This window comes from Thunnus maccoyii, chromosome 6 (assembly GCF_910596095.1).
Source record: "Thunnus maccoyii chromosome 6, fThuMac1.1, whole genome shotgun sequence".
In the NCBI taxonomy this organism is placed as follows: Eukaryota; Metazoa; Chordata; class Actinopteri; order Scombriformes; family Scombridae; genus Thunnus; species Thunnus maccoyii.
In genome coordinates this window covers 2,953,250-2,977,957 of record NC_056538.1, presented here as the reverse complement: position 1 = coordinate 2,977,957, position 24,708 = coordinate 2,953,250, and the positions used below count along the sequence as shown (strand labels likewise).

Below are 24,708 nucleotides of genomic sequence, written 5' to 3'. Positions count from 1 at the left end.
TCCATCAATACCCCTTGTTTAACAAAAAATGTATGTGACATATAACACTTAACACATTGACAAGGAACAATCAATAATCTATAGTTGGGGACAAAATATGACATGAGTCATGCACAGTGGCCTAGAGCACATTTGTATTCATGAAATCATGGAATGGACTCAGAGAATCTTGAACAATTTAACCAACCACCAACATGACACCCTTTCCATCACATCAAAATTGACCTCAGGTCTCAGGCAATTTAGAGACCCGAGGTTTTGTCGTTCACTGACAGCCAGTAGAAGAGCAACTAACACTGATGGGCAGCAAATGGCACAATGCAAGCAGCAAGCTGAAGCACTGCCATGGAGGGTCACAAACCTCACATTTCATTAGGGGATGGCCGATCAATCCTAAATCCCAATCCAACGCCAAAATGCCCGCTGATAATCTAATGAAGGACACTGATATGCTATAATGAAATCCATGAGGCAGTACTTAGCCTCTAATTCAATCTAGCCTATATGTATTTAGCATTTCTCAACCCACCAGGCTGCGCGTGATATGTTTGGAGGGACTGGAATAAAAACAAACTACGATGTATAATTGATCGAAACCCATGTTTCATTTTGGTTGGGTCTTCTTATCCTAAAGTCACTGATAGTTTGTTCCACAAGAGCTACTTCTGAAACAACTCAGGTACATGTTAGGACTTACAGACCTGTACTGTTACATCTCAAACCACTAGCAAATGCATCACTACCACTGCTCTGACAGGAAGTTGCCAAAAATCCAGCTCAGTGCAATGGATAGTTTTGCTCCTGGCAAACTATCATGGCAGATATGAACCACGGCTTCTGCAAGCTAAGTGGGGTGCATTTTAGCCAATCAATTATGCATGCAGTGGAATTATTGATGGTGAAAATGTAGTGGGTTACCTGCCGACATCAGAGATGAGTGCTATGAGGGTTAACCAAGCTGAAAAGACCAGGATGTGTGTGCTGTACATGATTATTCTAACATGTCTTGACCGAATACTGTGAAAACTTTGCCACAATTCATGATGGTGTAAATGATTGAGAGAAAGCTGCAAAGTAAGTAATCATTAGTGACTGAGCAGTAGCCAAATAAAACAGAGTAAATGTGTATGAAAACAAAGAATTGTGATCTAATAGCTGTGTGTGCAAATATAAAAGGACAAGATCATATTAAAGTAGAATAAATTGAAAACTAAATCCTTGTGGTGACAGCATATCAACAGTTTTGAAGAGCTAATTTGCAATTTTATATGAAAGGGCAAACTCTTCACTTGAGATGGGAGAATGGCATGTCCCAACCACCATCCAGTTATGTCCTCCCAAATTCTTCAAGTTGGAGTTTGGGAGAATTGTTAAAATTGTGCCAAATTTGATTATTATATTGATTGACTATCAGCTTATAAAGCTGTTACCGCTAATGTGTTAGCAAACTGTCGCCCGACCTGAAACATAAAGATTCATTTGGAGTTAATTTTCTGTTCTATTAGGTAAGTCCAATATTCACTCTTGTTTTATTTCTGTTTTGGTCACAAACTGTTGAGGGGAAATGCAGATTTAGGTGATAATTCTCTGTAAGTTTGACAATGTGAATATTACAGTTATTTGATCCATTGTTTACATACAAATATTGATAAGTGGGGCTTTAATCATGAATTAAACTGCAAACATTTTCCTCAGCATGGAGGCAGGTCACCTTGAAAATCCAAATTCTAACAGATGATGTTTTGGGTGAATTATTATACAGGTTATACTAGAAAAGAATGAATGAATTTGAAAATCAAAAGTGTTTAGTGGGATTTGCACATTTTCAGATAATCTGCTGGAAGGTATTCATAGTATTGTGCTTAGTTGTACATGTGAAAAGTGACAGAAATAGTTGTGTAAATAGGGCCAATCACTGAGAGAAGTCAGTATGAATGTTGGATTGTTTGTTCCATAAACTGAAAAATGTCAGACACAGCCTCCCCAATCCAGAAAGGAAATAATAGATTTCCATATTATGGACTTGAACTTAAATTTATCACTACAAAAACATGAGGCCTTGAGTCCTTCAGTAAAGGGAAAACAAACACATAAAAAAGGGGCAATCACAGTCACAATCTCTCAAGCATTTTCCTCTACAGTTCAGTGAGATAGGATCAGATCTGTTTCTGCAAGGCAACACAGGTGTCACGTCACTGATTGACAGATAATGTCACCCGTGTCTGATTGGCACAGACTAACTAAATGTCACTGTAATGTCGGTCAAGGTAAAGATCTGACCTGAGAGAGCCACTCCTCGTCCTCCTGTCCACTGTGGTCGGACGCCAGGCTGTCTGATGACTCGTGACGTGTGATTGGGCCTGGGCTCCCTGGGGGCATCGCTGAGAGAACACACATATGCACAGAAAATCATAAAAAAAACAACAAATGAGTATACTGACATTGATATTTTGAAGCTGAAAATAGCGAATAATTCATGAAAGATCATCAAATTTGACAGTTTTCTTGCAAAAAAGAATCTCAGGAATGAAAATAACCACTGTCTCCAACATAATGATATTCTTGCAAAGTGGAAAAGCTCCAACGTTATGAAATGTGACATTAAGTCAGCAAGCAGAGAGGGCTATCAGCAAGTCAAAGATGACGGTGTAGTAGTAGCAGCGCGGCACTGAATCACATATTACCATTAACTATTTACATAAATCAGCCTGTGAGAGAAAATGATAACTGACAACTACTTATTAAAGTGTGTTAGATTCATCAGGTTTTAGCTGATATGCTTTCTGACAGCCAATACCAATACATGAGGTCTGATAATTCACCTGTGATCAAGTAGGATAACTTTAAATTTCATGACTGACTGGACCAGATCTAATTTTAATGTTTAAGATCAAAAAACGATGAGTATAAGAGAAAGATGGTACAGCAGCAAAAAAAAAAAAAAAAAAAAATCCATGTGTATCTTTCTCTCACATGGGAATATGGGTGCGTGCAAGTGTGTGTGAAAAAGCAAGTGTACAGTAAAGTGTGTGTGAGAGAGAAAGTGTGTGTGTGTGTGTGTTAGAGAGAGAGAGAGAGAGAGAGAGAGAGAGTGACAGAGAAAGCCAGAGACAGATGGGGCTCTTGCAGGCTTGAATAAGCAGGCATGGAGAATGAGGCCTAATGTGTAGAATCAGTCCTTTCTCTGTCTCCCACCTCAGGGATGGGGTTTGTTTAACACAGGAATGGCTAATAAACTTGTCAAGTTCACATCTGGAGCACAGGAGGCGCTCCTGTCTTTATCCACACACTCACATATGCCAGGTGTTCATGCACCCTGAACGGAGGCAGTTCTGTGTTTGACACCTCTGTAACTAATGTCGTGTGACCCCCCACCACCCCAACTCGCACATTATGAACTATACTCATTTCTTGCACCTGCTTCTGAAGTAGTGTTTGGTGTCTGTATCATGAAAATGAAAAAAAAAAATGTTTGGAATGGGAAAGATTATTCTGTGACTAAAAGTTCTCAAATGATTTATTCATCAGCTGGAAATTATCTTTAAAAATATCATCTAACCTGCTCTTTGACTGGACATTGAAATAAAATGTGAAAAGCTCAATAGTATTGTGTGCATGTACTGCACATGTTTAAATAATTCTGATGCATTCAAATATTTCAATTAATCTAATCAAGTCTGTTTTCACATCAGGGACACAGTTACATACAACTACAGCTGCAACTAATAAATATGTTCATTATCAGTTAATATCTAGATTATTTTTCAAAAAAAATCTGTTAATTGTTGAGTTGATAAAATGTCAGAATACAGTGAAAAATGATGACAGCTTGCTAGGTTAGTATAAAAATGCAGCATATTCTCATAGTTGAGAAGCTGGAACCACAGAATGTTTGGCATTTTTACTTGATAAATGACTTAACTATCCCCTCCAGACATTTTTATGATATGAAAATACTATGTCATGAATAATAATATCTGTCTGAGATGGGTTTTTCAACATAAAAGTTTAATTACTGTGGTAAAAATTCGTAAAATCACATCTAACCCTTACTTATATGCAAATAGTTTATGTCTCAAAAGTTTAACTGTTGGAGACAAGATGAACTTCACTGAAAAGTCCATTCTCAGTGTGTGTGCACTGGAGGCTTCATGTTTCCACATCACATACTGAACCACGATTGGCTCCAGATTAGTTGTGATGTCATTATGCTCGTAGGTACACGCATTAATCTCAGATTGAAGGTGAGCACAGATAAACTGTAGTAGTAGTTGTGTCTGCACGGTGAAGCTCAACATCTAAGTGAAGTGACAATAAGAACAACACATTTTTGAGTGGAGGGGGACTTAAAACTATTCAATTATCAAACTGACCTTTACATTTCTGTACATCAACTATTTGCTTCCGCAAAACACACAGCACAATGATAACAGAAAGCTCAACATATCTAAGTTGTAACGATGTAAATGAATTGTGAGTGTAAGTGAGGGTAAGTCCAGCCAAATTAAAAAATATTGAAATATTTTTAAGAATATTTTTTTAACCTTTACCCCAACACAATGGAGGTACATTTTGAGTCATTTGTGATACTCAACTCTTGAATAATAACATGAAAAATTATTATTATTATTATTATTTGCCAGGAAGTATTTTAATATAAACTGTTCACTGTGAAATCAATGAATTATCCAGAGTAACACTCTGCAGAAAGACGTGTTGCTGTTGAATTTGTTAAATATAATTGTGAGCAACAAAAATGGGATTACATTCTCCTCCACTGTATTGGGGAGGAGGCAGAAATCTCAAAACCTGGACAAAGAAAACCAAAACTACATACATGGCGAAATACCACTAGTAAGTGATTTTTTTTTTTTTCTTGTCATTTGGGAGAGCTGGAGAGCTGACCCTTTAATGACCCTCACATAACGTGGAGAGGAAAACTAGAGCTACAGTGAGAGAGAGAGAAAGAGAGAGAGAGAGATGCAGAGAAGGTTTCTCATGTCAAATGGAAGAGAGAAGAACAAAGCCTGTGTTGTGTTACTTATTAAACAAAATCACGACTCATCTATTTCCTACCGCTTCCTTCACTCCCACTGCCTCTCTCTCTCTTTCTCTCTCCTTTTGCTCTCTGACCCTTGGGGCCAATAGCTGTTCCCTAATTAATTATTGATGTTCTGAAGCAGTTGGTGGACAGGCTAGATCAGGTTTCCTGCAGAAGGAGGGGGGGGGGGGGGGGGGGGGGGGGGGGGGGGTGGCTTTCAATGGCCAGAGTCGCGGCCAGGATCTGGTGAGGGGAGCTAGTGGTCATCCCCATGGGTCAGGCAAAGAGACAATCCTCTGTGTGCGTGTGTTAGTGTGTGTTAGTGTGCATATCAGCAGCCAGACTGACCCCGGCAGTTACAGTCATATCTACTCATCTTAGTGTCCGGCTAGCCAGCCACTTGGCCTTCTGCTTTTACAACACTCATTACAGGCTCTTAAGAGACAGAATGTCAATGCAATTTCACAGACAGCAAATTTTTTTAAGTGCAAACTTATTGCACCACACTCAAGAGAGGAGTCTGAATTCCTGGCTATACGCATGTTAAAAATGGCTGTGTTTTGTTATATATTGTGATAGATTTAAAGAAGAGAATAAGCGAGTATAGGGCGATGTCATGACTTAGAAATGATCAAAGAATGGAAAGTGCATCAGTTCAACAGTATGAATCTAGACAAATGTGCAAAATGAAGGAAAGAAAAGGGCACCTTATCCCATTCTGGGATGTACAGAAATGTTTTCTCCACAATTATGTCATGAGGCCTTTGTGCCCACAAATATGTATTCTTGGACTGCAAACTGTCAACAGCAGTGCCTCAAAAAATGTCAGGGATGTGTTGCTTCAGGTACCACGGGGAAGATGAAATATAATCCAGATCTCTCCGATCCAGAAGAGTTGGAAGGGTTGACAGATGGCCAAAACACTGCACAGCAATTTATAACACTATGAGTCTGGATTTCACAATTCTGGAAAATAATCACAGCCACAATCATTTTATCTTTTGTCACATCAGTCGTAAGGTCAACAGCAGAAATACAACATTCATGTTACAATTATTGTATACTACCAGAAATGTATGCTTGCACATCTTACTGATTAAACTTTTTTTGCTGGAGCCCGCAGTGCCAGAACTGAACAACAGTGCAGAAGACAGTAGCGACTGTCACCCTTTTACAGGCCAAATATACCTTCTTTAGTCAAAACACATTTTCTATTGTTTGGTGGCGGAAAAATTGTTGTTCAGCTTTTATTGGATAATAAGTCATTCATCCTGAAAGTCTCAGATATTAATAGAAAATAAGTCCCTTGACATAGAGTTGGCCGATATCATGATATAACATGAGGAAACATTAATTTGTTTATGGGTATATTTGCCCATTGTGGACAGTATTGCAAATCAATAAGCAAAATTGATGTATGAAAATATTTCTCTGGTATTTCATTTTCAGGATTATCCAAAAACAGACATCCCCTTCTGGTTAATTTATCTATAAACTGTCTCTCAAATGTTCAACAAAGTCTATATACCTATAAACTCTGTTGAAAATATACGTATATGCTGTATTTATATCTGTTAAACAACACTATCCCATCTGTGGGACAATTTCGTCTCTGTAACTTAGGTTGAGGATCATTTAAACTCATTCTGACTTTTTGGTTGTAAAATATTAAGAGTTGCCTTTCAAATGAAGGGTTAAAGAACAGTAACCTTTATATTTTGGGTACATTATTTTGTGTACAAAAATGGGTGTGCCTGGAAAAGAGGTTAATGATACATTGAGATTGTTTTTACATAGATTTTTAGGACGTGGCGGTGGGTGCGGTTGAGGGATGAGGGAAGTCTATATATGATGTCATGTCTATATCTTGTGTGTTTATTACATGTGTACATTATATTTTCTGAATGGTGTCATTATTTAAAATCATTTTAAAAAAGACATGGTTATGTAATTATAAGAGCTACTTCTGGCCGACATGGGAGAAAAATAATCCTAAAACTGCCGATCAATCAGTAGAGCTGTTACTTACAAACTGTTTGCTTGTGATGGTTGATGTCAAAGATAAGCTGTATAATACATTGTAATTGATAAAAGATATGATTTCCAGCCAACCTACAATAATAACGGCCTTATTAAGGAGTAGGATGAATGAATTCCAATTTGTTTTTTGGGCAGTTTCTTTAATAAACACCATGATGGTTATGCGCTTGCATACACACATAACCAGAGAGCCAATCTCCCCTACACTGCCGTGGAACAGAGTTGTCTGTGTCTCAGTCTTTATTGACTGTGGAGAGAGTGGTGTTTTGCTGTGCTAAAGGCTGGTAGCCAGTGGCCTGTTAGCCAGAGCAGTGAAGCAGGGAGTCAGAACAAGAACAAAGGCTGCCTAGGTATTGATGTAGCCCGACCTCCCGGGGCCTGGGGCCAGGGGCCGGACAGGCCGATCTCCAGGGATAGATAAGGGGCTAACAATCTGATAGATCTGGGGAGCTGGCTGCACAGTGGACAGAGGATAGCCGTCTTGTCTGGGCCATCTGCTCTGTTCACCTTTATCTCTTTCATTTGTATTTTTTAAAGGTTCATTTTGTTAGTCATTTATTTTCCCTTCTCTCTACTTTGACCTGCCACACTTGGTTGCCAGACATTTCACTTGCTAGCATCCCGCTTGACTGCTCCACCTGTCTCTCTTCTCACTTTCCTCTCTCCTCACTTTCCTCTTTTGAGTAGTATCCTGGCAGATAGGTGCTGGCATACTGACAGACTGGGATAGCTTAGTCATTATATATCATTCAAGGCATATTTGACTGACAGTTCCTTCATTCAGCCAGCGCTACACTTACCCCATCCTTTCTCTGCCTCTCTTTGATTACTGACCCAGTCATGGCGCCATGGCTTCTCTTTACCAAACGCCTGATGCTCCAAAGCCTTCGCTCCGGCCCCTCTCTCGGAGCAATTAGATCTATTGACGAGGCAACTGTGGCTGGCCTGTCATGGGCCTCAAAGTCCCAAGAGAGAAGCTGAGCCAGCCAGTCAGTCAGTCTCCACAATTAGCACATTATATGACAGGTAGGGAGGGGAGGGCCCCAGCCAAAAAGCATAGCCTCTGTTGCTGCCATCATCGCCATGCTCAAAGAAGCCAGCCAGAAATCCAGGTGGTAAATTATTCACCGGTTTGTTTGCTTCAGAGCAACTTTGCGGCGAGGGGAAGAGGTGTCGGAAAACATACTGCGGACAACTAGATAAACATCAACCCCCCCAAAAAAAATCATATGTGGAAAAAAATCCATGTGAATAAAAAGTATGAATGCAACTAATGAGGGTGTGGAAACCTCACATCCATCAAAGTATGGACACTGTTATTATAGGGATTAGAGCAGTCATTCTGTTATTACCCAGTTTTAACACCTTTGGGTGATAGAAAAAGGGTCCATTTACACACTTGCCTAATCGGCTAATGGCTACTCTTGGAAACACAGACAGAATTCCTGCAATTCCACCTCATCTCAAATAAAGGATTCCCCAAACACTAAAAACCTAGCTTGAGTCTGCTTTTATTAGGTCAGATCATACTACAGCATCTCCTCTGTTTGTGAGTATACTGTATAATGTGTGTCTCTTTTTTCCTTATCTCTCCAAGGCAGTGCTGCTCGTTGCCTTCCTCTGCAAGGCTGAGTGCTGCCAGTAGCTGCTACAGATGGACAGGTGGAGATAGTGACCATGAAGTGGCGCCACCGCTGCCTTTTATCATCCCGTCCTGGAGGCTCCGGTCTGGCCTGACCCCGGCCCTTCCTCTCCCCTTCCTATTCCTTTCCCTGCATACTGCATTTTTAATCAGCCTGGGTCATCCAATATAGAGCCACGAGACCAGAGACCATGGCCTGTCAATCAAGCGCCGCCACCTCTTCGCCTTGCACCACCTTTCTAGAGACATACTCTGTTTGTTAGACAAGTACAGTAGCTACAGAGGATATTTATAGAGATATTTTCCTCATTCTTTCACAGTTTTCAGTCTTGTTTCTTGACTACAAGGAAAAATTCCTCTCTGGCTATCTGTTCACTCTTGTGATGGTTATACTGGCAATGTAAATTAGACCTACATAGCACAATTTGTTCTGCACGTAAGAACTGTGTGTCTTTTCAGTTTCCAATGCAGCGGCCTGATCTTTATGCTCAGAAAAAGGCGGCTGGACAAGGGGCGTATGGCTGTGCTGTAATTCATCCTAAGGTCAAATCAACTCTTTCTCCTGGATCACTTCTCCGTTGTGCTGCCAAGCCCTGGAGGAAACGGCAGAGGAGAGGGCTGGCAAGGGGACCCATGCTGAGAAACAGGATGTTGTGAGTCTGCGCTTGGGTGCAAAGCGCAGAAATGGAAGGTGGCACTCCAAGAGCAACTCAGTCGGCGGTGGTGGTGGTGTATAGGACACTGGCCCAGAGGGAAAATGGCAGGAGCACAAGAAGTGGGTTGAGGGCTGAACAATTATGTTTATAGCATCTTGGCCTTGCATTGGTTCACACTTGGTTGGTTTGGAGAATAAAGAGACACGGCGGTGTTATCTGGCTATTGCTAATTGGATGTAAATGTTAATGCAATGAATCTCTCTCATTATGCAGCCAGTTCCACTGCCCATGCTGGCAGAGAGAATGGTGGAATAAGCTGACGCCTGTGCCCGTCACTCCAAAGTGCCCTCATTGCTCTGACACTAGGAGAGACCATTAGCACTAATTTGAGAAAATATCCTACCAGTTAGACCTGGAGCACTGCAGAAGTCAACAGAGACGAGTAGAGAGATTAGGGTAAACACAGCTACCACTTGCCCTGGAGCACCACAAGAGCTAATTACAGATTTTGTGTGTTTATAATTATGGAGTGAGCTCAAAACGCCAGCCTATTCCAGGGGGTGGACTGATTCTGTGTGTGGCCATCCGTGTGCACTCTGCGTTTGCGAATTGGCCTTTCAGACGGCAACCTAAAGAGCTCACTGCTCTGTACTTGTTATTGAATTAGAGGGAGTCTAGGGTGTCAGCTAATTGGTCTGAGTGTGGCATCTTATAGCATCGTGCTAGCATGTCCCAAAGCAGCCGTGCAGTGTGGCCAGTAAAAGGATGGATTCAAGGTGTAGCACTGAACAGAAGATCTAAGATAGTTTCTGACAGACCTGAAGAAGATATGAAATGGTAGAAATAGTAGAAGTATCTTTCTCTTAAGACTTTGAGAAAAGAAATGTTATGGCTGCTGACTGGAAAGGTCTCTTCTCAGCATGTGGCACCAATAAGAGGCTGAGGACTGGCTTTCAAGAGTCAACATGGAAAATCAGCAGGGAATAGGGGTCACCCCCTTGACTAATGATGCATACGGTACATACAGAAAACATACATGGTCATGTGAGCCTGTGAAACCAAAACATACACAGGCCTATATTTTATGATGCATAAATGTAATGACACACATCCTGGAATACATCAAAACCATCAGTATAACTGGTATTCATACTACCTTTTGTAGCACACCAATGTATCTTTTGAAAATAATGCTACTAGTAGTTAATTCAACAAACAACAGTGTATAAGGACTGCAGAAAAAGAAAAAAACAGCTCTTTAACATGACATGTTTGGGGTTCATATTCATAGAAAAACCTCTGTGAAGATCTGTGAGAATAATGCCATAAATTAACAACATAAAAAATAAGAAGACTAAAAACATATCTAATACTAAAGTTTAAGAAAAAAAAACACATTTAGCAAAATTATGAATTCATATGAAAGAAAGTCAAGAAAAAAAATCATATTTTTTCTCAGCTTAAAGCCTGAAATTTCCAAGACAGAAAAACTTGAACTTTTTTTTTTTTTTATCGTGTTTGGTTCTGCACTGTCCACATCTAAGTCTTGCAAAATGGTCATTTAATATCCTACCATATTTTTCACAATAATCTTAAAGCCACACTGTAGGATTTGTTATGTGATTGTAGTTTCTTTCAAATTACTCTGGCTTACATTTATGTTTGTTTGTCTGTGTGCTGTTTTCAGACAATGATTTTCTGTGTCTCTGGGTCCTGTTTGTTTGGTTGCAAGCAGCAGTGTTCATTACTGTCTGCTCCAGTGCCTTTTTTTATACTGCCGCTGGTTTGACACCAAAGTTGGACATCTTCAAATTCTACACATGGTGGCTTTAAAAATTCTTCTTCTTCTATTGAGAACATTTCTATAATTTCTGTGATCACAAAAGTCCCTTTATTGTAAGCATGTAGAACTCAGGATCCCAGTTAACCGATACCTGAGACCCATCTTCAGTTCAAGTTGAGCTGCCTTGAACAAATCTGCATTGTTTTTGATCTTTCCATTGACTTGATATGCACTTGTCACTGTGCACTCACAGTCAACACAACTTGACTTGACTGGACACCCATGAACACAAAGAGAAAGGTTTGTATAGCCCTTACCAGCAAGAAGATACTGGTAGTACTGCACCAGGTCAGAGGCCAACACCAAGGGATGGTTGGAGTTGAAGGGTGGCTGCAGCTCATTCCACTGTGGAGTTCTGTACCAAACACAAAGCAGTGACAGTGTCAGCAATGACACTGACTATTAGTGACATCTTTTTTAAGGATAAAGCAGAAAATGTACAAATGAACACAACGTTACCTGGCTAGAGTCCAGCAGGCCCTTGGGCAGGTGCTGAGCTCCAAAGGTGTATCATCGCTTATCTTTTGAGCAGTACTTATTGGCCGAGGCTCTAGAACATGCTCCACCAAGTTACCGTAGCAACTGAGGATGTACAGTGAGTCAACCACCGACTGCCTGGACTGATCTGGGAGGAGGATGGGGGATTGATGATGGCTGTTAAAAACACTTCTTTAAAAAACAATTATTATAAAGTACATTCTCTAAAAATTGGGAAAAAATGGCAGAAGTCTTGACATGTTGGGACTTTGACAGAATACTTGTGTAGCGATGTACATATTGGGCCTCATTCACAAATAGTGCGTACGCACAAATCTGTGCTTAAATTGTGCATACGAATGTTTTAAGCACAAATCCAGGATTCATTGTTCTTACTCTGCAAACAAATTTAGAACTGCCTTAGACCATGTGTACACACAAATCATAAACGTCCCACCGTCTTAAAAAAATGATATAGTCAATATTTATTCAATGTAAACAGTATATTAGAACCACAATTATTTAAAAATGATTGGGGCTAAATATACAACATTTAAAAATGAAGAAAAATCATCATCATAAATGTAATGGAATTATTAATTTATTAAAATTGTCCTGTTCCCACTTACAGATGATAATAGCTTATATATCGGAATTTCCATATTGGAATGTGACACCAGTTAATTTGCTCCATCAGACTTGGCTGTGATATATGCAGCTGGTTAAGCAGCAGCCTGTTCAGTGTCCTCACAGCCTGACAGTTCAGTAGTGGTACAGGGAGGGACGCTCTGCTTTCACTACATCACAGCCTGTTGTGGACAGAGACGTAACATGATGCACACCTGGCACAGCAGTAGAGATTTATTCAGATCAATTCCACAGATCTACACATTTACCAACTTTTTATATTGTTACAGATGTACTGGATGGTGGTGGTGCAACAGGTATGCAGGCTGTATACAGGATTCACAATCAGGCTCCAAACGGTTGTACCAATAACATGTTTACCAGCCAAATCTGCCTTTTCTGGCTTCTGCTTCTGAAACTTTTGTTTCCATTTCACCAGCAGTAAAGTTTGTCTAGATTTTTATCATCACAGCCCTCTTTGCAATGAGTGACAGCTCTCTACATGCTGCACTGCTCCAACAGAGCTTTCCTTATATAGAGAAATAGGGGCATGGTAGTATGCTAATTACTAATAGCGGGCACGTGCCTGTCAATTTAGAATGATTCTGATTCACCAACATATCCAAAGTGGTGAGAAGAAAATTGGCCGCTGCGCACGTGTCATGAACCCGACGGTAATTTTGCGTGCACACTTACTTTGTGTGCAAATAAGAACATTTCTACGCATATATTAGTGAATGAGGCCCATTGTGTCTAGAAAGGAGGTTGAGAGCAGCTGTGACCGTGGTCTAACCTTTCTCTCTTTTTAGGTTGGGATTAGTGATGAACCAAGACCGAGATGAGGCAAAGATGGCGGCCACACAAAACTCTCCCCCACTGGACTTGCTTGGTGAGATCTGAGGGGGCGGCTTAGCTTTGCTTCAGGAGGGAAAAGAGTACAAAGTTGAGACAAAGTGAAAACTGTGGCACAGTGTCTGTGGTCTCAAAGGTGCTCCCTGTAGTGTTTGTACCACTCAACATGTCTCTCTCAAATGAATTATGATAGACTGGTGTAAGTACCATAATCAAATGAGACCATGGAGAATAAAATCGATAACTTCAAGCTTATGTCCAATTGCCGGTTTGTCAGAATTAAGACTATATTTCCCATGAACCATGTTGCTTCCTGCCCAGTTACCCCTTCTTGGTGACTGGATGCATTGAACTAGACAAACATTGGGCTTTCAACTCTGTCATGTTCCATAATTTTAAGTTCCATTTGCAATGAGGAGTAGCACACTTCCTGTTTTGTGCTGTAAAGGAGTTTAAATTAACCTCCAAAATCAACCCATTGCAACATAATGTAGTCTACTCAACGATGGTCTCATTTGTATACAATAACTGTTTTAATGTTTCTGAAAGTATGTGCTGATTTATTGAAGTTTAAATACACTATGAAGCACCTTTAAGACCAAGATTTGAATTTGTAATGCTTGTTCCATTAACGATAACAACCAGAAAATAAGTGGATTCAGAACAAGTGACAAATATTGAATATAAGTATATGAAAATTACACAGCGACATCTGTGAACACTAAACACAAATTTTATAAAAATGCTTTGCATGCAAGGAGCTAAGCGGGGGGATATTTAAATGCCTGCAAATAAAACATCCACTTTCATAGCAAAAAATGAAAAAAATATTCTGCTTTGGCACATTTTAATTAAAATGGAAAGAATGTTGGTATATGACATATTCAGAAAATAATCAAAATCAGTCCAAAACTCAAAAGATATTCCTTACAAAATGTCCACTTTCTTGATAACTCCCTATACTATTCAGTCACCAGTCTACATTATCTTCTAGTCTGTAATAGATGGTATGAGTATCCGTGTGGGAGACGGCAATTAAGTGTGTTCCTGTCTTGGCTTGACAATGCTTCCATACCAATATTGACTCTTCACCAAAAATACACAGGTTTTCTCATTCATTTCTGGAAGCTGGAGTAGAATGGCCAACTACAACAACCACTAAGGGCTTCAGTAAAAGAAAAACGTTATCCATGTGGAACATCTTGCATTACATGTCTTGTAAAATTTAGGGATGCACCAATCCAACTTTCTCTCTTCTGTTACCAATTCCAATACCTCAGTTCAAGGTATGTGCCAATACAATACCGGTGATCTCTTCTTCCAAAATTCAAAATCTGTATACCTCAGTGCATTGAGCCCATTGGGATCATAAAAACTGAGCTGGTGGCCTGCCTGGATTGATAGTGGAAAGAGTGAATTTTATTACATTAATGAAGAATCTGTATTTAATGTGGATTGATCACGTGTGGCCAATCCACCAAAGGGGTCAGTAGTGTGCTGATACTGATCTTACATACCAGTGCATTCTTAGAATAAGCAACATTTACCTCATCAGTACAGAGATGGAGGAGAAAATTGCTGTTTCTATGATTTTTTTCCATGGTTGGACAATACTGACTCAACAGCATATAAACCACTGTGAGGTGCCTCTGTGTTTAATAAGCCTATAAAATGGACTTCCTATAGGCCTTTTCCATACACATGTGCTGGCTTGGCTTGGCTCAGTTTGACTCGGCGCGTTAGTCCTGCGCAGCAGGGATTTGCATCTCCATTAAAACAGGGCTACCCGCTTGAAGATGAGTCCTTAACTGATGACGCACCACCGAAAGCAGCAGGCTGTATACATCATGGCTGTGACTACTTGTCAAAGTCACGGCTGTAAAACAATGGATAAACACATTTCATTTCCTAAACGTTCTTCACAATAAAAGTTCTCAATTATTTTGTTACTTAAAAGCTTTAAATATGAAGTAGCAGCAGGAAATGTGTTTTCATCAGCAGTAACTTGACACTGCTCCGATACAGCTGAAAGCTGAAATAAAGCAGATATCTGAAAGTACAAAACAGGGATGCAGGAGAGAAACTAGGCTTCAAACTACAGAGATTCAGTTTCTACAAAAGTAGTGAGAGCTGAACACACAGAGACTTTTAAAAGCAGCTTTCTCTCTGGTCTCCAGCACAGACATGAGTTGAGTCTCGCTGCACAACACATGCTTGTTTGAGAGGGAGAAGCGGGGAGAAGGGGGGTTGTCACAGGTTGGCAGCAGTTGGCGAGACGTCACTGCAACCCACTTAGAGGAGGGTTGGGCGCACTTTGGCCCGACTCTTTCCCGATGGAAACGCAAATCAGCGTGACATGGTTTGACTCTGCGCGGCCAAAAGTGCCAATGGAAAGACCCTACTAGTTTAGTTTAGTTTTCTATTGTATGCTGTAGCAACACTCTACACACCAGGGTTTTAAATTTTTTGGCTGTGCTACGATTCAAATGAATGCGTGCTTACACTGGAAGTATACAGCAAACAAAACAAAATTCAGAGTGTTCAAACAGGCAAAACAGCAAGTTCGCCAACAAAAAGAAGCACCACTATTTATTTAAGTTCTTACAGTGTGCACAAGTTGGCCAGCTGAACTTCTCCTGATCATCCTTTAGCCTTGCTCACTGACCCCCAGTTTATCATTGTTGGCAACTACTGAATAATGTCATGTAACATTTAGACTGTGAATTTCGGTATACTTGTACAGAAATATATTAATTTAAGTACAACTTCACTTGTTTTGATAAACTGTCAAGTCATTTATACTTATAGACCTCATAAAGAGCTTTAAGACACTGTGGATGCACATGACCTAATGAATATTTAATATGTATAACAAAAGTTATCACTCAGTGGAATGAGCACCTCACAATGGCAACATCCAAGCTGCCTTCCCTTGCTGTCTCACTTTGCGTTAGCAACAGGAGAGAATTTATTGGGAGTTATTGGATTATTCAGCATGTCAGGACTGTTCGAGAGGAAACGGACACAGAAAGGGTTTTCAGCTGCAATAGAGCTCCCCATATGGAAATGATCAGAGAACAGTAGCTAGGTCTGGTATTATTGTCCAGCCTTATAACCAACCTGGACAGTAAAATGTGGTCACAGCAGATCAGGCATGAGGTGGGCTAAGGGTTTGAAGACCCATGGTGGTGTCACACACCCCTGGAGGGGTGCTCAACCTTGACCTTTGGAAACCACACCGGTATGGAGGCAACATACTTATAGTACTTCTGTCTATGTTCAATTGTTGGGGAAAAAAGATAAGGCTAAAAAAGACAGATGCAAAGACAGAGACAAATGGGTGCAGAAAAATAGAATTTTTTGTTATTCTGTATTGCCACTTATACTCAGCTCATTAAAGGGGGTGTTTTATATATGTTTTGGTTTAAGTGGAACACATATAAGCTGAAATGGATAGTTAGCATGAGGAGAAACAGCTCCCATGGCTGATTGAAAAAACTTCCCCATAAAAAAAGCTTGAACATCAGGGAAACATAGCAGAGCACCTGAAACCAGGCCTATTGAGCATCATCCATCAGCAGTGTCCAACTAACCTGTACCAGCTAGAGGAAATAGTTTCTGCAATTCTGGCACTGGTGCCACCTGCAGGAAATGAGTTAAAAACGTATGTTTTTTTTGGCTGGACCAGCCATGGACCAGCTCTATAACCGCAGTTGTCCGTGGGTGGGTGAGTGAATGATGAAGTTACACCATTGGTCAGCTGGCCGAGTGTTGGGGTTTCCCCATTGGCTGTTCTCTTTCTCTTTCAAATTGAATCGGTGCGAGATGATTAAAGCGGAGGACAGCAGTGCAGAGTGACTGTGTTTCCTGCTCCAAGCTCTGACGCTCTCTGGTGTTAAATGCAGCAAAGTCGGCTAAACTCCTGTTTAAACAGATGCGTACCAGTCTCTCTACTGCCGTTTCTGTGATCAACTCTCCGGCTGACAGCGCTGTCAGCAGCCGGCAGTAGAGACGCTCTACAGTGTGTTTGGATTTTATAACTGAACTAATGCCAGGACGCAAGCTTTTTATTTCACTGACATTTTCACATCAGAAACGATGAACAGCATTAAAACATGAGACTCATGTAGCTGTTATATCAGTTTAGTGTGGGCAGCCGCTCTGAAGGGAAGCCTCCTGAATTTGCACCCAAAATGCTGGCAAAACTTTCATTTACAACTTCCACCCCAGCCTCCATGACCATCGACCGGGAAAGAGGCAGAAAAAAGGCGCATAGAGGCGTGAAGGAAAGCGCCCAGTTAAAGCACCCCAAATAACCATCACTCTGACAAGAGCGAAAAATGAGATGCGGAGTGAAAAACAAGAGATATCCACGGAGTGAAACAGAAGAGCAGGGGGAGTTAACAGATAGGTAATTAGAATAGTTATAATTAGAATTCAAAGAGGTTCTCTTTCAAATCAAATAACCAAAGATATGAGTGGAAAGTATTGTTCTTGCATCTGCATGCTTCAGTACACTTTACCAGCAAATATTACTGGGAGTACTACAGAAAATTGCAGATGAACATTTAATATCCAGGAATTCACATTATAAACACTACCACTAACTATCCACATAACAAATTGGCCACAATTTCACACAAATACTAGGTTTTGACCAAGTCTTGTTCTATATCTGGTTTGTGTGTGGCATGCTGTGATAGGTTCTAGCCACACCTGAAAAGGCTATGTTGTTTTTGTTTTCCCTGCCTACCTAATTCAAAGGTGGGCTCAAAGGTGGGCCACCTTTTTATTACTAGCCACAGCCTTTGTTGAAAATTCCTGCATGTGATGTTGATGGAACAAAAAATGCGGGACTGAACTGCAAGGGCAGCGCAGCAGCTTGTACAGTGCGCAGCATGCACACACTAGAGTTATCTTGTAATTCATCTTCAAAACAGGCAGAGGGTGCAAGCATGTTTTGATTTAATGACTAAAAATTGCCTTTGCTAGATGAACGTGAAGTATATTGTGAACTTTCTACGCCTTCACTCAGAGACTAACGTTAGCGGAGTGGAGCAGCGAACTCCAGCAGTAACAAACAAGACCGGCTGACCATCATACACTGCAGCATTAAACAACTTCAACCAACTCTGGTGCAAAGTAAATAACTCGGTGCTCACTCTACGCCCGCACAGCGTGTTGGACAGCGATGTCTTTCCCCGGAGCTAACAGTAAAGCAGAGAGGCTGCTCTCCACTGCTGGAGACATGACGTTAATAATAACACAGCGGAGCACTCCTCTTCCCCCTCATTTTGTTATTCTCATATGGGCAGGAGACTGTAAGATGCTTACAAATGAATTGATTCGTTAATTAATGCAGTTAACTTTTTAAAATGAAAAGGCTGCGGACCATTTATCTTATCTGCCAGTTACGTTTCATATTGTATTTCAGTGGACTAAGGACACCAGTGAATGGTTTGGCACAAAGTATACTGGAGCAAGGGATCCAGATCGAGAATCAATTTTGAATGGAGACTAGATTCTGAATCGAATCGGCACTAAGTATCATGATAGTGTCGAATTGGGAGATAAGCATATTGTCTCAGGCCTACAAAATAAACACCGTCATTTGTGTGTGTGTATATATATACACACATATATTCATTCTCAGAACAATTTTGTATTGATTTGTAGTGACTCTTCCCTCTAAGGGGACAAGTGGACCCAAACCATGCCAGAAAAATGTCCCCCAAAGCATAACAGAGCCACTGGGTCCCCTCATCATAGGGGTCAAGCATTCAGGCCTGTACCGTTTTTTCCTTTAATTTGTCACCCGTCTGTATATATACAGAATATTTAGCTCTTTACAGACAAATAAAAGTTAGGCTCACTTATATACTAAGCTTGATCCATACATTTGAGCATGGGAGTAACGTTTTGAGTTTAGAATCAGTTTAATAGCTTCAAAAGCTAACATTTGTAACTTTATAGCGACACGTCAAACTGAATTTCTATTTTAGTACTTATTATCCACGGAACATCATTGTGATGCATTGATTATTTATTTTATAATTGTATTTAAGCTGTCATGAGCAATTTTAATTTTTAATTATTTTCGCAGAATTTTTTAAACAGATACAAGTGTTAAACTTGAAATCTCAAATGCAAGCAAAGAAAACGGCTGTTAAAAAAAGAAAACAGCTGCTTTAACCATTCATGCCTGCAGGTGCTGCAAGTGTTAAATCGTCGTTCTTTGACTGTAGATAGCAGAAGTGACACTTTGGGTCGGCATATATAGAATGCTCTGACAATGACCGAACAGCTCCCACTTGTGGAAAATTTGCAACCTGCTCAAGTCGATTGCCACTAAACAAAAAATCCAGACCCCATTGATAAGTCTGCCTCACAGGACACAGAGTATAAAATTAAATAGACTATGTAAGGGCAGATGGTGTGTCCAGTAGTTCAAATTTAGTGGTACAGCTTTCACAGAACTAGGTGCTGAAAGACTTTTTGCTGGCAAAACTCTCTTTCTCTTGCCTCCCTTCAGACTGTCAGCACCTCATAAATTACTCCCTGGATGCAAGGAGATGTTGATGTCTTTGTTTGGCCAACACTGTGTGAAAGAGGGATAAGGAAAAAGGAAGTGGTGAAGGTAGTCATAAGAAAGGCCTCTGTACAAGTTTGGTAGCTTGTATTTATTAGTGCTAGGTCAAGAGGAGAAGGTTGAATAACCAAATATCCAGAGTAAGCCCCGTCTCTGAAAGGAAGATGGAAGGGAGATAAAGTCACACTCAGGATATTGCCTTGGCTAACTCCAGGGTGCCCTTGTCTTCTCCTCCAAGCTCTTCCTCGGGCCTATTTGTATGCAATCATCCACAAGATAAAGCATTTAACAAACAGGTCCAGTCAGCTATCCACTAGCAATGAGAAAGTGTTTCCATTTCTGTAAATTTTCCTTAGCATGACCCGTTTCTTCTACCTTTCAATCTCAACAATCCTTTGCCTCAGCAGGGCAAATTAAAAAGCAAATAGAATGGGGAAGAAATAAAAATAGACACAAAACATGTAAGATATGTGAGATTTTTAAACTTTCAAGACCCCTAAGACCAATCCATTAAAGTGAAAATGCTATAAGCTATAAGGATGGTAAATGATAAGGGAACAAGGGAAACAAGGGATTTGTTGGTCACAAGACACCATATATCTTCTGTTCATTGCTCAAAAGAAGGTACAATATTCCCGACTGTGTGGGAGTTCTGTGAAGTTGTAGTTCTTCTTTGGTGAGGTGTTTAATTGCTGAAAACCCTGGTGTTCCATCTCTCCCATTGCTGGAAAAAATGTTAAACCCTCAAAGGCCCTGTGGTTCACTGGATTCAATAACCCAGGAAACACAAATCCTATTTCAGAGCAAGTTGATGTTGGTTTTCAAGGGTGAGAGCTCAGGGCTGACGAATATACCACACAGCAACTTACACTGGAAGATATTCTAACCTCCTCATAGTCTTCATGTTGACTTTGGATGGAAATGGAAGTTGAATAATAAATCAAGGAAAAACATTGTTTGAATCTGACCGGTTTTCTTGAAAGGAAAAATGACAAATTATTGAGTAAAAAGAGGCACAGTGGAGATTATTACTTAGAAGCATGAGACAGAAATGACCATGTTACAACCCGTGCATACTGACCTCACACATCTATATAGGAAAGTAAATACACATGTAATATATATAATCATACACAGCAATGTATATACTGTAAGTCTGGGATAGCAGACTACAATACTGACTCCCTACTGTGGTCTCGTAGCTGATGAGCTGGGTTTGGGCCTCTTTGAAGAGGCCTTAGCTAGCACCGAGCCTGCCAACAGGACCAAAGATCACAGCTCAGTTCCCGTCTCTGGGTACCGTGACCACTAAAGTTTATTCATCTGTGTTTTAAATCATCCTTTTCCTCTTGATCTCACTTGAAGTGGCTTAAAAGTGTTGAGGTTTTTACCCTTACGACAGAGAGGCACAGCTCCAGGAGACAAGGGCCTAATTCTGCTCTCCATATGTAGGACAGTAACCAGTTTTTGGAGTGGCCTGGTGTGAGGGGAGTGGGTTGGTAAATGGACCAAGTTACAAAAAATGTTAACCCAATAAAATTATGAAACATAAATATACTAAGAGGGGATTGGGAGCAGAGGGAGATGAATGTCACTAAACAAATGGCAAATCTCTTTTTTTCTTCTCCCTCCACAAGATTTCCTTTTGTACTATTGCCTTTTAGCAGGGAGTGGAATCCATTCTCTTTGCAACTTTAATTCACTGAAAAGACTACTCACATGTCATTTCCACTTTTAATTTAACAAATGAGGACTCTTGACTGAGCTAATAGCTTTTCCTCAAGGGCATAATTCAATCTGTGACATCAACCATCAAAGTCCCTTTGCATTACTATGTCCGGAGCTAACGTGAGGCGCCTCCGAGGGGGGATGGAAGTCCGGTGGCAGCTTCCATTTATTTTCAGGGCCCTCACAGTAAACAAATATGATAGAGCTAACTTGAGCTGGCCATCCAGTGACAAAGAGCTGTACTGCTGTCGTTGCACTGATTCTGTTCCATATGGTTCATTCATATCAGAAAAGGAGCCGGTATTAAGACTGTGACCAGGAGGGGAAAGAAAGACAGAGAGAGGTAGTGAGGGAGGGCAGTCATGTGGAGGGCACATCCTTCAACGTCACATTTATTATTTTACAACAGCCCTTGGAAAAGAGGCAGCCTAGGGGCTGTGCTGAGCACACAGCACTAATGACAACTACTGGGGGAACTCAGTGAACATTGGAGAACAGGCATCAAATGTTCAAGGAGAAACTACAACTTTTTTTTACCTGTTTCTATTGTCAGTAGTATGTGCCATACTAGGCATGTACTTTCAGTCAGACTGCTCAATTATATTATATTAAATTGGTGTAAGTTAAAGTATAAGGTCAGAATAAAATACATGCTTTGAACATGGACATAAAATCTTAGAGATGGAAATTCAAGACAGCATGATACAGTACATGGTATCCTGGAGAAGGAAATAAAAGAGGGCTCTGTTTTGAAAATGTGTGCCTAATGTCTTGGTACTACTGAGCTTCCAGAAGGCAGGCTTTAACGCTGAAGCAGAAATTGGCAAATGGACTGTCATAGCTCACATCTCAAGGCATACACTATTAGAGAAACAATATAGGTTTAACTAGCTCAAATTTGAGCGGAAGGCAGTTATTGTGAGGGTCAAGATTCCAATGCTAATGATGTGTACCTTTGAAAAGTATACGCTCTGAAATCACTAAGGGCCTAGATTAAGCGGGAGGTGGATGAAGACAGAGAGAAAAAAGCTTCAATTAAAAAGTATGAGTGACTGCCCACAACAAAAGACGAAACCCAAGACTTGGGGAAGGCACCACATGCTATTCATTTTCTAAAGTGAATGGAGTCAACAGGGAGGAGCTGGAGAGCAGGGAGCCAGGAAGGGAAAAGTTCACTTCACTGAGCCACTCAATCATCTCTCCATAAGTGACTCTGTCATAATGGGGCTTCTTTTAAAAGCTTGTAAGCATCTGATTTCACGAGACAGTGTTGACAAGAGACTTGGCTTCAGCTCCCTGCAAGAAAAAAAAGTCCACAGCTCAGGAGTTCCTTCAAGATGAAGATGTTGTGCCCTTTAGCATTTGCTGCTCAATGCCGCTAATGAAAATGAAAAGTTTGACTCAAAATTTCAAACTGAAAGTTGATCGTTTCCTAATAATGTTATCCTCATAAACTTTATTTCACCTGATAATTCAGTCTGAACTAACAGTTAACATAATGTTTTTCAAGAAATATGCAACAACCTGTACAGTTGTGTCGATTTCATCCATGCTTGTTGACGAATCATTTTCTGACACAAGAAGGTGATCTCCCCATTCTTAAGACTGAGTTATTGTAGGTTGCTCGACACTTTTGATAAGTGTCGCTCAACAGAAAAGACGTATTTTCAGCGGAACAAGTGTCGACACTTCCCTTTCATGTCACGCACCTGCAGAATTTTGTTCTGTCGCGGACAATGTCGTATTTTGTCACACAATGTGATTATGTGATTGACATTTTGGTCTGTAACTTTAGATAACTTGTATTGTCCTTGTAATGTCCTTGTTTAATTAGTCCCAGTCGGGATGATATAATGTAACTAAACAAGCCAGCTGGAGGACAGCGTCTGATTAACATGGAGACGACTGCAACCTTTCGCCGAAGTATAAATTGAAAATGTTGCACAACTTTAATTTCTGTTGTGGAACACTCATCAAAAGTGTCAAGCAACCTACCATAAATCAGGTATTAGTATCAAAGCTCTGATTGGCTCAGTTTTCCTTCCAACCAAGGATACAGTCGTCAATAAGCTCAACACCAGACTTATTTGAATCTCTGAACAAATCGGAGAACACCCAAGATGTGTGATAGTAAGTCATTTGTTGATATTCGTAATATTAAAGTCAGTGTACAACAATAATAAATGTGTTCTGAGTTTCTCAAACCACAGAAAAATGTGTAATTAACCACCCAGACAAATTTGAATGATTAAAAAAATCACCAAGTATATAAAATTAGGTTTCAAAATCGTGGAGAAATAAGCAGTATTCTCTGCTCTGAAATGCTGGGGGCGTGTCCACTGAAGGCATTGAAAGCACAGCCCAACTGAACAGCTTCTGCTCTTGAAAGACAGATTAATGCAGTATTAAACCTGCAGTGCAGAACTTTTACACATAAATGAACGTCAGTTACATTCAAGCCCTTGCCAAACGAGTTCACACAATGCAGATAAAGCCTATCACCACCAGATAAATCTCTCTGTATACAGAGTTTTTAAATCTTATGTTGGGCAGGACATGTCCATTCCACTCTGGCTGTTTGAATGCACACCCAGGGACTTCCACCGGCCAAGCTGGCTAACTTCCAATTAGTCCCTGCGAACTTGAATGGCGATAAAATAATTTAATCAAGCTGCTCTTCAAGACTTTCCAAATGTTACTGGACGGAAAGGATAAAATTCTGATAGTGAACGAGTCATTTCACAGAGGTTGTGTAATTCTCAAAACAATTTATCCACCGTTTTACAGCCGCAACAGTAGTGACAGAGTAGGCTACGGTGGAACCTATGAAGTAGGCATTCGTCAACAGTGTTTTTGTAATTACTCTCACTGCCAGAGGGGAGAGACAAAAGTCCCACACTCCAGCTTTAATTGATTTTTGGCTACTTCAGGGCAGAAGAACAAACCGTGAAAACACACTCAAATGTTATCACTATTGCAAACATGTTGAGAAAGAAAAGATCCTACAGCAAGTTTAAGGACTCTAAAATGCTCTGTAAGAACTGCAGAGTTTCTGGTTATTCTCTGTGGATTTGCCACTAGGAGTGACCTCTTTCACATTAGACATAGTAGTTTGTTAATATAAAAATATCCATTAGTGCAGCATTAGTTATAATTACTACAAGAGAGGTCTATATCAGTATTTGGTTCACCATTGGTTCTTTGCAAAACACA

At 40.4% G+C, this 24,708-nt stretch overlaps 1 protein-coding gene across 6 annotated transcripts in view; it reads right to left on the bottom strand.

Annotated features, from left to right (window-relative positions):
• bcas3 (BCAS3 microtubule associated cell migration factor) overlaps positions 1 to 24,708 on the bottom strand; it is a 361,503-nt gene that overhangs the window by 235,072 nt on the left and 101,723 nt on the right. For all 6 annotated transcript variants that reach the window (XM_042413571.1, XM_042413572.1, XM_042413575.1 and 3 more), the window contains 4 exons: positions 13,120 to 13,244; positions 11,682 to 11,847; positions 11,480 to 11,577; positions 2,281 to 2,381 (listed from right to left, as the gene is read on the bottom strand). In XM_042413571.1, the coding sequence (XP_042269505.1) occupies positions 2,281 to 2,381; positions 11,480 to 11,577; positions 11,682 to 11,847; positions 13,120 to 13,244 (490 nt within the window). The remainder of the gene's footprint in view (positions 1 to 2,280; positions 2,382 to 11,479; positions 11,578 to 11,681; positions 11,848 to 13,119; positions 13,245 to 24,708) is intronic.